The sequence below is a fragment of the Pyrus communis genome, chromosome 1, assembly GCF_963583255.1.
Source record: "Pyrus communis chromosome 1, drPyrComm1.1, whole genome shotgun sequence".
Classification (NCBI taxonomy): Eukaryota; Viridiplantae; Streptophyta; class Magnoliopsida; order Rosales; family Rosaceae; genus Pyrus; species Pyrus communis.
The window spans coordinates 8,734,990-8,750,625 of NC_084803.1; the positions used below are offsets into that span (position 1 = coordinate 8,734,990).

The following is a 15,636-nucleotide window of genomic DNA, read 5'->3' on the forward strand; positions in this document are numbered from 1 at the left end:
TTTTTAAGCTCTTGATCATAGAACTTGGTAAATAACATCTATTTACATAGAATTTAAACTTAGAAATTAGAGGTCTTAAATTCCAAATTTTTTTTCATTTGAAAATTTTAAATTTTTATATTTAAGAATTCAAACAAGAGAATTAGTATGTGTTAATTTATAAATTTTAATTTTTATTCAAAATCCAAATGTATTTTTCTCATCAAAAAATAATGGAGGAGTAGTGTAGCAATTCCATCATTCAATTCCCAATTCCCAATTCCCAATTCTTCTTGTTCCGAGGCGAATAAAAAAGAAAGAAATTTCGAGGTTTTGGGTTTCGATTTAGGTAATTGGGAATTCTTGTATGTAGAATGAGTGTCGCTCCGGCTCCGGCTCCCTCTTCCACTCGCAACCCCACCCATTTGGCAATTTTGCCTTCCGCCTACTACTCCTTCCACTCCCTACTCCTCCTCTGAATTCATAGCTCCAAATTATCACCCTCCCCCTCCAAAAAAAAAAAAAAAAAAATATTTACCAAGCCAATGTACTCGAGCAATTTGAAAGGCTTCACCTTGGCCGTCGTCTCGAGCGCCTTCATTGGCTCCAGCTTCATCTTCAAGAAGAAGGGTCTCATCCGGGCCAGCGTCAACGGCCCTGCTGCCAGTATGTTCTTTCAATTTTTTTTTTCTCAAGGCATTTTCTTTTTTATATTTATGATGATTTGACTGTGTCTGATTGTTAATTTTCCTTGTTTTTTCGCTTTCGTTGCTAATGTATGAAAGGTGTGGGAGGATATGGGTATCTGAAGGAGCCTCTATGGTGGATAGGAATGGTAACAAGTAAGTTTTCCTTGTTCCTTGTTCAGTTGTTCTGCTTAATTTAATTAATTCTAGGGCTCTGTTATGATGATTTGAAGAAATTCAAGATTTTTATGACCTGGGATATGCTATGCTATTCGAAATTTCATTTAGATTGCGGTTAAGTTTTATTCCCACTATTTCATTTCAGTTGGAAATTTTGACCCTTTCTTTTATTCAATTCATTTCTCCGCTGCTTGACGGGGTTGGATGTTGAATATTGCATGTTGATGATCATCGTAATTTTGGACAATTGACAGTGGTTATTGGAGAGCTAGCCAATTTTGTAGCATACGTTTACGCACCTGCTGTCCTTGTAACACCACTAGGTGCATTGAGTATTATTGTTAGGTACATTCCTTATTTCCCAATTCTATTGCATATCTGATTGTACCTATGTTTTTGTACATTTCAATTGTCAAACCATATTTCTGACAATTTCAACCATGGATGAATATGTGTAGTGCTGTTTTAGCGCATTTTTTGTTAAAGGAGAAACTCCAGAAAATGGGAATGTTGGGGTGTCTTTTATGTATAGTGGGTTCAACTGTGATTGTACTCCATTCACCTGAAGAGCAATCTCTCAGTTCGGTCCAAGAAATCTGGGAATTAGCAATACAACCTGGTATGCTCCTAAAAGGTTACTAACTAATGGCTGCTTATTTCGTCTCCTTCTTCTTCTCTTCTAATTGTTCGCTTTCTTGCCTTCAGCATTTCTTTTGTATACAGCCTCAGTGGTAGCTGTGATGTTAGTACTGATGTTGTACTGCGCTCCCCGCTATGGCCAAACTAATATACTGATTTATATAGGAATCTGCTCTATAATAGGATCATTAACAGTGAGTTATTCTACCATTCTTGCCAAATTTTAGTTCAGATATAATGATTTCATCAATTTTTGGTTTCTTCATCATGCACAAAAAATTACATTACTTCACTTCTAAAGTAACATTGGCTTGCCCATTTGATTAATTATCCCTATTGCAGGTTATGAGTGTAAAAGCAATTGGGATTGCAATAAAACTCACATTAGAGGGCACAAACCAGCTAAAATACTTCCAAACATGGATTTTTGGAATGGTTGCAGTTACCTGTATCATCACTCAATTAAATTATTTAAACATGGTCCGTATCTTGTTATGCTCTATTACATTGCATCATGGCAGCTTTGTGTCCTTGTCATTTCTATTTTTGGAATGGTTGCAGTTACCTATATTATCATTCTATAAAACTCACATTAGAGGGCACAAACCAGCTAATATACTTCCAAACATGGATTTTTGGAATGGTTTCAGTTACCTGTATCATCACTCAATTGAATTATCTAAACATGGTCTTGTCTTGGTATGCTCTATTACATTGCATCATGACAGCTTTGTGTCCTTTTCATTTCTGTTTCTTTTTTTTTTTGTTTTTTTAATGATTATGTCTTGGATATATATATATATATATATGTATGTATGTATGTATCTGTGTTTCTTTTATAATGAATAAGGTTTTTTTTTTCTTTTTTTGGACGGGGGTGGGTGGTGTGGTGTGGTTGGGTTGTTGAGCCCAAAATTTGTGAGGTAAACCGTGGGCTATAAGGTGGGGGGTTGTTGGGGACCTGGGGGTGGGGTGGGGGTAGGCAGAGCTTGTGGCTTAGGGTTTAGAACTTGGGTTTTGGGTTGAGCCCAAAATTTGTGAGCTAAACCCTGGGCTATAAGGATTAACCCAATGCAATTATTACTTTTTAATTGGGGTTTTTTTTTTCGTGAAAAAAGTGGGCCATTGTGAGTGCTTCTAAATGTGGTTGCACGCTTGTAATTTGTTAGTCTTTGTGTGGACTATTTATCATGTTTTGGCCCTTAATCAATGGGTTTTTTAATTTTTACTAAACCTTGGGATGCAAACTGTGTATTTATAGATTGTCGAAGGATGAGGGTTTTGGATCTTAAGCTACCATTGTACATGAACTAGAATAACGGAAGATCACCCTGAGGTTTAATGCATTTAGAATAAACTTTGCACCTTCATAAGTCAAAGTACAACTGCTTGATGCTTGAATTTTATAACACAAACATCCCCTGTTAACATACTGTTAGTTAACCAATGTCAGTTACAGAATATGTTTTGGGTAGTTTGATTGGAAAGAATTAGGAGGATATTTGATAGTTAAGGGGAGAGGATGAGATGATGTGGGATAAATTTTGTTTTTGAACATCCCTTTGTACAAATTGAAGAGTTCTTTTAAGAGGGGGAGGTTATGTTATTCTTGTGTGATTTCACCAGAAGAATGCTAGAATTTTGGCTCTGTGTACAGTGCACAACTCGTTCTCTGCATTGAACTTTTACATATGAATTCAATAAAATCTTTGTTTCACATTCTCATAAAAGAAAGGTAATCTGAGCAGAAATTATCTGCATCAGATTGGTAATAAATGAAATCTGCCCCCCTCCAACTATACATGAATTTTATCTAATATTTTCTTTTTGTGTAAGCATGTGAATGCATGAAGTGCTGCATTCATCACCTGTATAAACCACTTGCTTATCTTATCTGTTTTGGTCATAAATGTGTAACTTTTTAGCTGGTTTTCACTCTCTTGTGGTTGCAGGCGTTGGATACTTTCAACACAGCAATTGTTTCTCCCATCTATTATGCTATGTTCACATCTTTCACAATATTTGCCAGTGCAATAATGTTTAAGGTATCATCATGTCAACATGGTGTGTTTTTGTAATTGTGTGTGTGTGAGCAAGAGAGAGAGAGAGAGAGAGAGAGAGAGTAACCATTATGTTATAAATCTAAAACGTATACCCTTTTGGTAGGATTATTCGGGTCAAAGTGTGAGCAGCATAGCATCAGAACTTTGCGGTTTCATCACTGTGTTATCTGGGACTGCTATATTGCATAGTACAAGAGAGCCAGATCCACCTTTAATTACAGGTTTGTATCTTGTGTATCTGATTGCATGTCTATTTGGAGATTCTTAAGTGTTAAATAGGCACTGACCTGTAATTTGGAAGCTTAGTGCAGTACTGCTATTGCTTAACGTATGATGCAGAGCCTTATCCTATTAGTTGACATTTACCTCCGAAGATTTTCCCCTTTATTTTCTGTCTGAGTTTAATTGTTGAAATCTGGAACCAAATAGTGTAAGATCTATTGAAGTGTTCAACCTAAAAGCTTAAGCTGTTAAGCGGAGAGACCAAATAGCTATGTATAGCTTTGTTAAATGCTTATCCCAACCAATATGGGACTAGTACTCAATAAGATCCATACTCAGGGTCAGGATTCGTTTTCCCCAGTGTTTCAGAGTTGAGAGACTTATGTTTGCAGGACTATACCACAAGTCCATGGGGTTATTGGCATCCTGTGGGGTAGTTTCTTTAGATTTTAAGGAATGGTCCTTCCATGCTATTTCCTCTAATTGGGATGCTGTTGTTATTCAGTTTTGTTCTTTTGGTGTTTTATACTTTTGCTATTTCCTCTAATTGGGATGCTGTTGTTATTCAGTTTTGTTCTTTTGGTGTTTTATACTTTTAGTTGGCTTCTATTCCGTTGTTTCTTTCGGTAGGTAAATGGTCATGGTATTCCTTGTCACCTGTGTGCACATTCTTTATCTTTTTGTTAATTTTGTTTCTTATCAAAAAATATTTATTGGGTTATTGACTCAATAATACAGGTCTTAATATATACAGTTTGTTAACTATTATTTATAAGATGGTAGTATACATCCAGCAGGGTCTAGTAGTTCAAATGGGAAGGCCAATGTGTAGTGGTTTACCAGCAATGATTTTGATTGTGATGGTGAAATGGTTAGGATTCTCACGCACATCTTTAAAGTAAAATATGCGGTGTGGCACCATCATGCAAGAATATGAGTCATGGATGAATTCTTTGCATTTAAATTGAAATTTTGCAGGCTTCAATTCCATATGCAGTAGTCTGCATTTTGTAAAAAAATGTTTGCATTTCTCTTGAAACTTGCAGATTTGTACACACCATTATCTCCGAAAGTATCATGGTACATACAAAGCAACGGGGAATGGAAGCAGAAGGATGAGGATGGCTCAACCCCTAATTTCCTCACAGTTCTTCGGCAAGACTACTTCAAGTAATGGAATAAACTTCCGACATTGAGTTCTTGGTTGCATCTCATGACTTGAGTGTGAAATGGTCACCTCAGTTCATCACTTTTTTCCAGCTTGAAAACCGTAGGTATGCTGGGATTGTAAAAAATGCTCTGGCATGACTGTAAAGTAGCTTGTGCATGCAAAATCAAGCAGAGATGTTTTGCCAATATTTTTTCGGCTTTCCATTCAAATTTTGAGCAGTGTGTTGTGCAGTTGTCAATAGCCATAGTTTTAGGAGCGACTTCTTCATTCATTCATTCTCTCGCCGCACGAGATTTTAGTTTCAGTCCTTGTAGAGAGCCAGACAGATCCATCTCCAGTTTATAGCGTGTAATTTGATTGTATTGGCCAACATAGCGGCTTGATGGTTGAAGTAGCAGCTTGATGTTCCTTCTAAATGATCATTTTAAAACCACGAGACCAATGCAAAAGCTGCATTAAACGTTTGTATCAGCTTTGACCTTGTGTATAATACTAGTTGAGGATATTATTCTGTAGACAATTGTACATTGGAAAATTTGTAAGAATAGCCAAAATACTATTCTTGTATAGAAATTGTAGCCAACATATGAATGATCATTTGAGCCAAAAGTTGATACGGAAGTCCCATTTCTTTTCTATCTTTTCCCTTCCACGCTCGTCTAAGCTCTCTTCCTTAATCCAACGGCCATGCAGACACGTCTACAGACGTTTTTCTCCAAGTCTTCTAGACCGAAAGAAACACTAGGAATAAATCACACAATGGTAAAATTGGACCTCGTCAGATTTTAGAACCAACATTAGTACTTTAGTTACAATTATCATAAATTAAAAAAGTTTGGATAAAATTTGTGTTTAATAAAAAAGGCTAAACTTCCATATAGATCCACCTACACTTAAGGATTTAGACGGACCAGCTACAACCATCACTGTAACGTCCCGATCCAATAACACAATGTCATTTGAAGTGAGAATTACACGTCCTGGGTTTGATTCCTGGGATGGCCAACGAAAGGTTGAAATGCTTTTATAAGTCTTTCCGACCCCTGAAAATGTGAATTGCTGTGGTGAAGCCATCAGCCGGTCCCCCAAGTTGGAAAGAACCCCCACACGCCAACAGCTAGGTTCTCCGATCTTAAACTCTACTCTCAACGTATCTATTAAATGGTAATTCTTCCCCCCCACCCCCCCAAACACCGGGTCTCTCCCACCTCTTGACCTTTCAATTTTCAATTCCTGAAACCCGAATTGTTCCCATTTTGTGTTATTATGCAATAAAGGGTTTCTATTTGAATTTCGTATGTTCTTTGTGATACTTGTATTAAAAAAACTTTGCAGAGAACAATCGCAGAAGGAGGGAGTTTTTCCATGGCATAAAACAAACACACAAGTAAATTTCAAGATTATACTACACTTGTATTTGTAAGATTAGAGGGTGATTTGCTGGAATAAAATCACCATTCTTGTTAGACGTGTTTAGTAGGGGATGTTGTATGTATGATTCAAACTCTTAGACAGTGAGGAGAAGTTGGATGCATCCATAGATATAAAAAGTTATAGTATTTCATGTCCCCCGGTTTGGGGTGTGAGAAACTTTCTTTAATGTCACTTAGTATTATAGTCTAGTGGTATTCCTCTTCACTTGTAAGTCGCCAAAGACGAATTTGAACCACATTATTGCTAAAAAAAAAGAACTTTCTTTAATCACAAGGACAAGAAATATTGGCAGTATTGTAAATACATTGAAGTTTGGTGGCACCAAAAACTATTTCTTCATAAATTTTTGATTATGAAGAAACTTTAACTTAATAACTATACTATCATTGTGTCCCCAAAATTCAACTTAATAATTTGTTACGTTCCATTATTTTTTTCCTTATTATTAATTGTCTGAAGTACTTTGCATTAAAACTTCCTTTATGCTATATATACACACACTCGAAAGTCGAAACCATCATCTTCATATCACCAACTCAACGACTTTTAGGGTTTACAAAAGACTTGAGATAAAGCAATTTGATGCACTGTATATTTTAGAAAATGCCGTGTCATGCATGCATAGACTGCTGGGTAAGATGTTGATCAGTGGATTCATCCACAAGAGAAGCACCTCGATGCACAATGATAATCGACGCATTGGCAACAAATCTAGACGACACCAACGTATCTCCCAAAGGTCCTAGCTCTGGACAGTCACCCCACTCAGATAGCCCAAAAGTGATGAGTGGTGAGGAAACTCCTTGCCCTCTTCCCACAATATAAAGATCATAGTCACTTGCCATGTCGCTTAATAGTTGGAGAGTTTCCTCTCCATTTTTCACTACCTCCGCAATTAGTTTTATGTAAGGATGATTCTTAGCATTGAGCATAAAGCCCTCTATACATTGGTCATCCAATTGCTTCTCTTTCTCGTTTCCCTTTACGTCCTGCAAAATCTTATTGTCTTCTTCCTCGTGATGGTCACCGTTATTCTTATCGTTATTGAGAAGGAGATCGGAACCAACTGTTGCATCCTTACCGACAATGAATCGTACAATAGTTAACCTGATATTAGGGTTTGGAATATGATTGCTAGCCAGCCTCCACGCATAAGCCAATGCCTCGCGGTCGTCTGGGCCGCCAATAAAAAGCATGGAACAGCGGTGGTGACGGTGCCCTTGACCGTTATTTCCATTTTTAGTTTCAGATAAATCGCCGAGGCCACGATCCACAAAGACAGCCACAGAACAGGGTACATTCTCTAAAAGGTTCCTGTTGACGTCTCTAACACTAGCGTTTCCACTGTCCATTCCTCCGTCAATGGTGGATTGCTTATGAAAAGGAACAATTATAAGGTCTGCCTGTTTTTCCTCGGCAAGGTTGCAAATGTCCTCGTGTATAGTGGTGTAAGAAGACACCGTCGTTAGTGCCTCGACAGACACACTGCCTTCTTCACTCTCACTCTCAAATTTTTCAAAGGCAGCAACAATGTTGTTAGACGATGTCGAAAAGTGCGCATGCTTTGCGTGATTTTGATTTTTAGTTGTACTGCTCGCACTGGTTGTCCTATTCAAGTTGCATGTGTCGTGCACTATGAGCATGGCCGAAGCATGACTTCTTAGCTCCACCAGGTGGACGGCAAATACAGAAATTGGGGATTGCTTCGTGGGATTTGAAGCCTCCAAGAGGTTGATGACGCCGGAAACATTGCTTGTCGAATGGATGCAAGTAAGGACTCGAAACTCCGAGTTTGGTTGAATGCTTCTTATGCTTCTATGCTTGTACTGCTTAGATGTCCCATTGCGCTTGTAGATCAGGTTCAAAATGGGTCCAACCGCAGCAGTCATTACAAAAACCGCAGCCATCATGACTGAAAATGTGTGGTGGTCCAAAACCTAAAATTCAAATATACAGCCATATAAGATTGACTGGGACAAACATTACAATTTGATAAATAATGCACAAAAGGAATTCAAATCAACAATTGTCGCCAATCACCAATGTTGTTGGACCTCAAGTGTTTATGATATAGCCCTTTTTATTTCTCACATATTAAACTAAATCCTAGGTTTTTTATAAGAAAATAGAGACTTGTATAGTCTTTTTTGAGGTCTTCATCAATTGTATGGAAATTTTGAGTTTGATTCTTGTTAATTGAACTAAAAGATTCAAATAGTGAGCCGGAAAATTTGAGTCTAATAATAAGGGTCAGTTGAATTATTAAATGTATTACATGGGTAATACATCTCATGAGTTTGACTCCTATTAAATGGATTATATATGTACCAACGTTAATCAAACACTATACGTATAATCTATAAACCAGTCACAAAAATCAAATTGCTACATATATATGAAAAATATATTGATAAAAATTCTATGAACAAGAGGAATTAATCAAATCCCATACACTTGCATTAATGTAAACAATCAAAACCTGTTGAAAAAGAGTTCTGCTCAAGAGGAAAAATCTAAAATTAGTGGCTGCCAGAATTGAGGATAACCAGTTATATATATGCGCGAATGCATGTACATACCTTTAAGTCCCTGCCAGAATTGAGGATTATTAGTGAGAGTACGCCTTTGGTGTTCATGACAAGTCCGAGGGCGAAACTATCGCGCATTGGCATTTTGTTAATGATAGCAGCGACGAAGGTTACAACAAGTTTAGCGAGCGAAGCCAAAACAATAACTGGCAAGACAAATAGTATGTCTTTTTGGTCAAGGATGATTGCTTGGACATGCGTTCTCATCCCAAGCACTAAAAAGAAGAGGGACATCATAATGTTTGACACAAAGTCGTCAACCTTCTGTATAATTGCGTTTTTGAGCTCTCCCTTTGGCACTATGGCTCCCATTGTGAAAGCCCCGAGAATGGAGTGTGCCCCGCATGCATCACTTAAGTACCCAAAAAATAAAACCCCGGCTAGAATGAAGCTTATTTGGGGATCCATGTCGTAGAATGAAGTACTGTTGTCGTTAGAAGCGTTGTTGGTGTTAGAAAACATCCATGACAAGGTAGGACGAACCACAAAAACTAAAAATATTATTAATGCGGAGGTGGATAAGACCGTATAAACTTGATAACCGTCACTTGTTGAGGCCACTGTGCCCACAAGAAGAATCCAACAGATGAGGTCGCTGATAACACTTACAGACAAGGCCGTTCGTCCAACGTCAGAGTGAAGGAGCTTCACGTGTGCAAGTACTCCGGCGAGTTCCCCGAAGTTGGTGGAGGCAAGAATGATGCCCCAGAATATAGGACCGTACGTACGAGCCTTTAGTTTAGTAGCAGTAGTAAGACCATCCTCCTGTCGTGTTAGGACTCTGCACAAGGCATAGCCAAAAGGTAGGGGAAAAAGAATACCAGCAGCGGCAATGCTCAAAACTTTTTTTCTAGCGTGGAATATTGGCTTGAAATCCACTTGTAAACCCAGGACGAACATGTAGTAAATCAACCCCAGATTGGCCATTGTCTCTATGGTCAACGTGCTTTTGAATGGAAATACGTAGTTGCGAGCGAACGCCGTGCCCCCAAACGCAGATGGACCCAATATCACGCCACCCTTTCAATATGATTAATGAGTGCTTCAATTAGTATTCATTCATTTACATTAAATTTATAAATAAAACGATAATTTTCTATTTAAATTAAGGACTTTCTCTTGATAGTGTACGTACAACTAGAACCAACAATACAAACTGCCAGCATGTAGAAAAATAAAATAATGAAAAGTGTGTGCATGCATGACATATTAATGTAGGATATATGAAGATGTGAAAGTAAAAGAATCCACATGTTGGTGAAAGGAGAAACCTTGCAAATACTTATAAGACGTTGGACTACTCCCTATATTGTCAATTGATTTTATGGTGAAAACTCAACTTTCTTCAGGATATCTATGTTGCCTCACGCATAATATATATATATATATATATATATATGACATATATAAATACACACACGTTTAGAGATAATTAAAAAGGAGAGAGAATTACAACTTACAATAATGTGAGAAATAACGCGAGGAATGTGAAAAGGTGTAAGAAGCAGCTTGAGAAGGTAACAAAGGGACATGATCACAGCTTGTTGGATGAAGAAGAGAGGAAGAGTTGAAAGCAAGGCATTTTCAGCCTTCCACAAGCCAGTGGTGTGTGTCAAAGTTTTATTAAAACACACCCTTATAGTTTCTACATTCGCCTCCAGTACTACCCAACCATTGCCCCGTCGTTGACCCCGAGCAGCCATTACCTACGTACGGCTAGCTAGGTTTTCATCATTTGAAACTGGTATAGACATATACCCCAACCATAACCATAATATTATTTCCTCATCGTAGCAAGCTCCTTATTAGTTGGGATCGAAGAGAAAAGCAAACAAAAAGACAGCTAATGAAAGCTTAATACAAATTAATTAAAGAGGCAAGTACACATAGTACATTCCTCCTTTTACCAAGTCAACGAAGACGTTGATCTGTCCTAACCTATCTTTGTTGTGAAACTTACTAAATTAAACAGATGCGGTTCTTCGTAATCGATTTTTTTGTAATGCTAGGAATACTATATTTAAGTCCTTAAAATGTGCCACATGGCACGCCGTAAAATAAAAGTATATATGTGGTCATCGTGCATTTGAATGGAAATACACAGTCGCATTAGAACGTCGTTTCCTCAAACACAGATGGACCCAAAATCACACCACCCTTTCAATATGATTAATGAGTGCTTAGTATATTCATTCATTTTCATTAAATTATATACATGCTAATTTTCTATCGAAAGGAATTTAACTCTTTTGATAGCGTAAGTACGTGGTAGCACCAATAATAATACCTGCATCAGCATGTCACATAAAAAAAAAGGGGTAATGCTAGGAAGATTAGATTTGGGGATAAAATTTTGAAAATTAAAGGACATAGAAGTTGATGATTAGTTGATTACTTAAATGTTGATAAACATGCTTATTCTTATTAGTGACATATTATTTAATTTGCAAATTTAGTTTCCAAATTTAATCTCTCTAACATTATGAAAAGTGCATGCATGAATACGTAATGATGCAGATTGGTAGCTTGCGGTTGCCACAGATCTAGAGTGAATGCAGATCAGTAGAAAAAAATAAAAATAATTCGAGGAGAGATAAACACACACACACATACATGTGTAGAGATAATATATTGAGAAGAAGAGAGAATTACAACTTACAATAATGTGAGAAATGATACGAGGTTGGTGGAAAGGAGGAAGGAGAAGCTTGACGAGGTAACAAACGGACATGATGACAGATTGTTGGATGAAGAAGAGAGGAAGAGTTGAAAGCAAGGCATTTTTTCAGCCTTCCACAATCTAGTGGTGTGTATTAACGTTTTATTAAAACAGACCCTTATAGTTTCTAGATTTGCCTCCAGTACCACCCAACCATTCCCATGTTCTTGAACCGGAGAATCCATTATTAATTACTATGAAATCTGTTCTCTAATTAAATTCAAGAGATTAATTAGCTAGCTAGGGTTTCATCCTTTGCAACTGGTCCAAGGCAAAAGCAAACACAGAGAACTAACGAAAGAAAAAAGAAAAAGCATCGAAGATACTTGAATGATAATATTGTAGTTTCGGGAGTTTAGCAACTAGTTCAGTTAGTTGATTAGTTGTTTAGCTGCAGCTAAGCTAGCCGTAACGTATGATTTTCCGCTTAATTTGGTTGCCATATTCTTCTTAATCCAGGATAGACCACTTTTGGGGTTCTCATGCATACAATTAATTCAATAGGTTTGTCTGACTCCTAAGTCCTAACTAAAATTTGGTGCCAGCCCACAAACATAGTCCTCATTTTGCCTGGTCAACGTTGATATATCCTAATTTACTCTAGCCTATAGATAATTAAGGAAAATACTAGAATAGTATCACGAAATGATGTATTCTTGTTTTCAGTCATTTGCATACTAGATAAAGTTAGAGCTAGTAACACAAAGTCATCCATCTGTATATATATTTAGGTTTTCATAATGTTATTTTGACTAATATTAATTGGAGTGTGATATTTACACATCCCTTTTTACTTCTCACAAATTCTTTTAATTTTTATTCATCGGATTGAGTGAATTGAAGAATATTAAAGGACATAAATTAATAAGAAGTGTATGAGAAATAAAAAAGGGGTGTGTGAATAGCACATCCCTATTATAGTAAACATTCACATTAGTTCTTTAAATTGGGAGCTTTAATAAAAAAAAATTGGACTAAGTTAAATTTAACCAAAAATCACCATAAACTATTATTTAACAAAAAAAAATGTAATATTTAATCATAAGAACAAAACTATTCATATGTCATATGCCCAACAAACATTAAAAGACACGAGCTGAATTAAAAGCCTAACAATCAATAATTTTTTAGGAAAATTAATGAAAAAAGTTTGAAAACTTTGAGTTTTAACGATAAGGACAAAATAAAGGATAAAGTGAATAGTATCATTATTGACTTTTTAGTGTAAAAATATGATTTTTCTTTAAAATAAACAGTACTACCTAATTTTTTTCTCCAACCCATATCCCTGACAGAAACCTCATCCCGTTAGAAATAAACCTGCAGTTATCTTATCTTATCTCATATATATAGAAAGCCAATGGAAAAACGCACAGTGCAAAACAGTGCACATGCGGACGAAAACTTTGGTGTCACCGGCTTCGACCAAAAAAAATTGAACGAAAATACACCTTGGCCAAAAAAATTTCAAAGCATGAAATATAAATGCATAAAATAATTCAAGGGTAATTTGGTAAATTTGTTTTTAAATAATTTTGTCTTAACTGGGATGAACAGTGCACATGCAGCCAAAATTTTGGCGTCACACATGGTTGGACCCAAATGCCCCTCAGCCACAAAAAAATACAACAGCAAAATTGAATGCAGTAAGGGTAATTTGATAATTTGGCTATCATAAAATATAATATAAATACAAGTGGGAAGAGAGAAAAGAATAAAAAAATGAAAGGAAAGAGACAAAAAAAAAAAAGCAAATGACAAAAACATTTAAAATGTATAATTCACGGGTAACGCGCTGCGATTGAAAAAATGCATTTTGCACACCATTGTTTATTAAATATTAGGGTTAATCTCAATTTACTATACTGAAGTTTTGTGGTTTTCAACATTTGATACATGAATGTTTTTTCATCCCAAAGTCATACCTCAAGTCTTAATTTTGGGACAGTTTCGTACATTCGTTAAGTTTTCTGTTAAAACTTTTGTTAACTGATGATATGATACCCACGTGAATAATAATTAGATAATTGGGCACTATGTGTCAATATGAGCCCATTTCAATATTAAAAAATTCAAAAATTCAAAAAAAAAAAAGGAAAAAACCCATCGTCTCCTCCCTCATCCCCCCGCACTCACCCTCCCGACCCGGTTCTAATCTGGCCCCCTATTTCCCAAATGCATCGCGCCCCGCCACGCAAACCCACTCCAAACCCTCCTCGACCTCATCAACTCCACGCTGTCCCTCCTCCTCTGCTCCTCCCTTACCGTTCGCTCCTTTGTCAGCCGCTGGACCGCCCTCCACTCCAAGCTGACATCTCCGACTCCCCCCAACGGGCCCAGAACCCCCTCCTCCGCACCCTCTTACCTCAATTCCTCTCCAGCGCCTCACTGCCGTCGCTGACCAATGTACAGACGCCGAGTCGTCGGCGGGAAGCTCCTGATGCAGAGCAACCTCGATATGGCTTCGTCTTCCCTCTCCAATCAGCTTCGCGACCTCGATTTGCTTCTCAGATCTGGAGTCCTCCACTAGTCAAATGCCATCGTTTTGTCCCACCCAGCTCCTGGGTCGGATAAAGGGATTTGCGCTTCACCTCTTCACCCGACTGCAAATCGGCGGCGTCGAGTTCAAGAAAAAAAATGAGGCAGAAGGATGGGGTGGTGGTGGTAAGGGAGGGAGAGGGTCCAGGAGGATGAGGGAGGAGACGATGGTTTTTCATCTTTTTTTTTTTTTTGAATTTTTTAATATTGAAATAGGCTCATATTGGCACGTGGTTCCTAATTATTATTTATATCGACACCACGTCATCAGTTAACATAATTTCTAACGAAAAACTTAACAGATGTATGAAACTATTCCAAAATTAAGACTTGAGGTATGACTCTAAGATGAAAAAATTTCATGTACTAAATGTTGAAAATTACGGAATTTTAGGGTAGTAAACAGAGATTAACCCTAAATATTATTTCTTAATTTTTAATTAAGAGATGCATAGTGCCGGTTATAAAAAAGTTTCTGGCACGCGTATAATAATGTGATTTAATTAGTTGTCAAATGATTATTTTTTTCTTTATAAAAAAAATCTTTCACACGAGGATAATAATGTGATTAAATTAATTGTCAAATGATTTTTTTTTAACAAATAATATTATCTATACTAAGGATGAGGGAGTGCGTTTAGCCTCACAATGGGCTAACAATAATGTAATTCAATCAATTGTGTATTAAATATTATTTTATCTATTCCTAATGTAAATTTTATACAAACCGATTTTATTATGTTAATTCAACGACTTTAATTGGTTTATGAGGGATTTGTTCTAGCATGATCGAAAATTATTCATTTACTTCAAATATTTAATTTTCCCTTTGTCAATTTACATATATAAATACATTTAAAACGTGTAAATCGTGCATAACACGTTGTGATTCAAAAAATACATTATGCACGCGCATGAGCACATGCGTGAAGTCTAGTTTATAATTATGTGACTACCTCATCAAAACCTAAATATCAAATAAAATTGAAAATTGAAAATTTCTTCATTAATTATTCATCATGTCATATCATATAAATTGAGAAGTTTTAACGAAAAGTTCACGGTATTGTTTACTATAACGAGAAACCATATTTTTACACTAAAAAGTCAATCCTAGTACTATTCATTTTACTTTTTATTTTATCTTTATCGTTAAAACTTAAAATTTTTAAGTCTTTCTCATTAGTTTTCCTTATAAATAGCTTATTTGGTTTATTTGGTTACAGGATAAGGAAGTGTTGGTGGAGCTGTGGTCTATGTGCTTCTTTATCTCCTGGTCATAACACATCGCTATTAACGGAGATTATTTCAAACTCTGTGGTTTTGCAGTGAAATTGGAAAATGATCATATCCGCATTCCTTCTTTTTAATTCATTAAGTACAGAGATCTAAATCATTGAAGTTTAATTAAATGGTT

At 36.5% G+C, this 15,636-nt stretch overlaps 2 protein-coding genes across 2 annotated transcripts; one reads left to right on the forward strand and one right to left on the reverse strand.

Moving 5' to 3' along the window:
- The first annotated feature begins 210 nt into the window (after positions 1–210).
- LOC137742379 (probable magnesium transporter NIPA6) lies at positions 211–5,165 on the forward strand. Its single transcript, XM_068482235.1, has 9 exons — positions 211–645; positions 765–821; positions 1,100–1,190; positions 1,304–1,464; positions 1,551–1,678; positions 1,827–1,964; positions 3,437–3,529; positions 3,651–3,768; positions 4,816–5,165. Exons 1-9 carry the CDS (start codon positions 525–527, stop codon positions 4,941–4,943), a joined length of 1,035 nt encoding a protein of 344 aa, XP_068338336.1. The 5' UTR covers positions 211–524; the 3' UTR covers positions 4,944–5,165.
- A 1,820-nt stretch (positions 5,166–6,985) lies between these two features.
- LOC137736733 (cation/H(+) antiporter 15-like) lies at positions 6,986–9,889 on the reverse strand. The gene is made up of 2 exons (XM_068476017.1): positions 8,954–9,889; positions 6,986–8,311 (listed from the first exon to the last, which is right to left on the reverse strand). Exons 1-2 carry the CDS (start codon positions 9,887–9,889, stop codon positions 6,986–6,988), a joined length of 2,262 nt encoding a protein of 753 aa, XP_068332118.1.
- Between the last annotated feature and the right edge of the window lie 5,747 nt (positions 9,890–15,636).

Excerpts from the sequence above, each read along its gene's own strand:
- LOC137742379 (XM_068482235.1), top strand. The coding sequence starts at position 525 with ATGTACTCGAGCAATTTGAAAGGCTTCACCTTGGCCGTCGTCTCGAGC. Across the intron at positions 646-764 it reads CGTCAACGGCCCTGCTGCCA|GTGTGGGAGGATATGGGTAT; the intron begins GTATGTTCTTTC and ends AATGTATGAAAG. Across the intron at positions 822-1,099 it reads GTGGATAGGAATGGTAACAA|TGGTTATTGGAGAGCTAGCC; the intron begins GTAAGTTTTCCT and ends GACAATTGACAG.
- LOC137736733 (XM_068476017.1), bottom strand. The coding sequence starts at position 9,889 with ATGGCCAATCTGGGGTTGATTTACTACATGTTCGTCCTGGGTTTACAA. Across the intron at positions 8,312-8,953 it reads ATTCTGGCAGGGACTTAAAG|GTTTTGGACCACCACACATT; the intron begins GTATGTACATGC and ends TTTGAATTTTAG.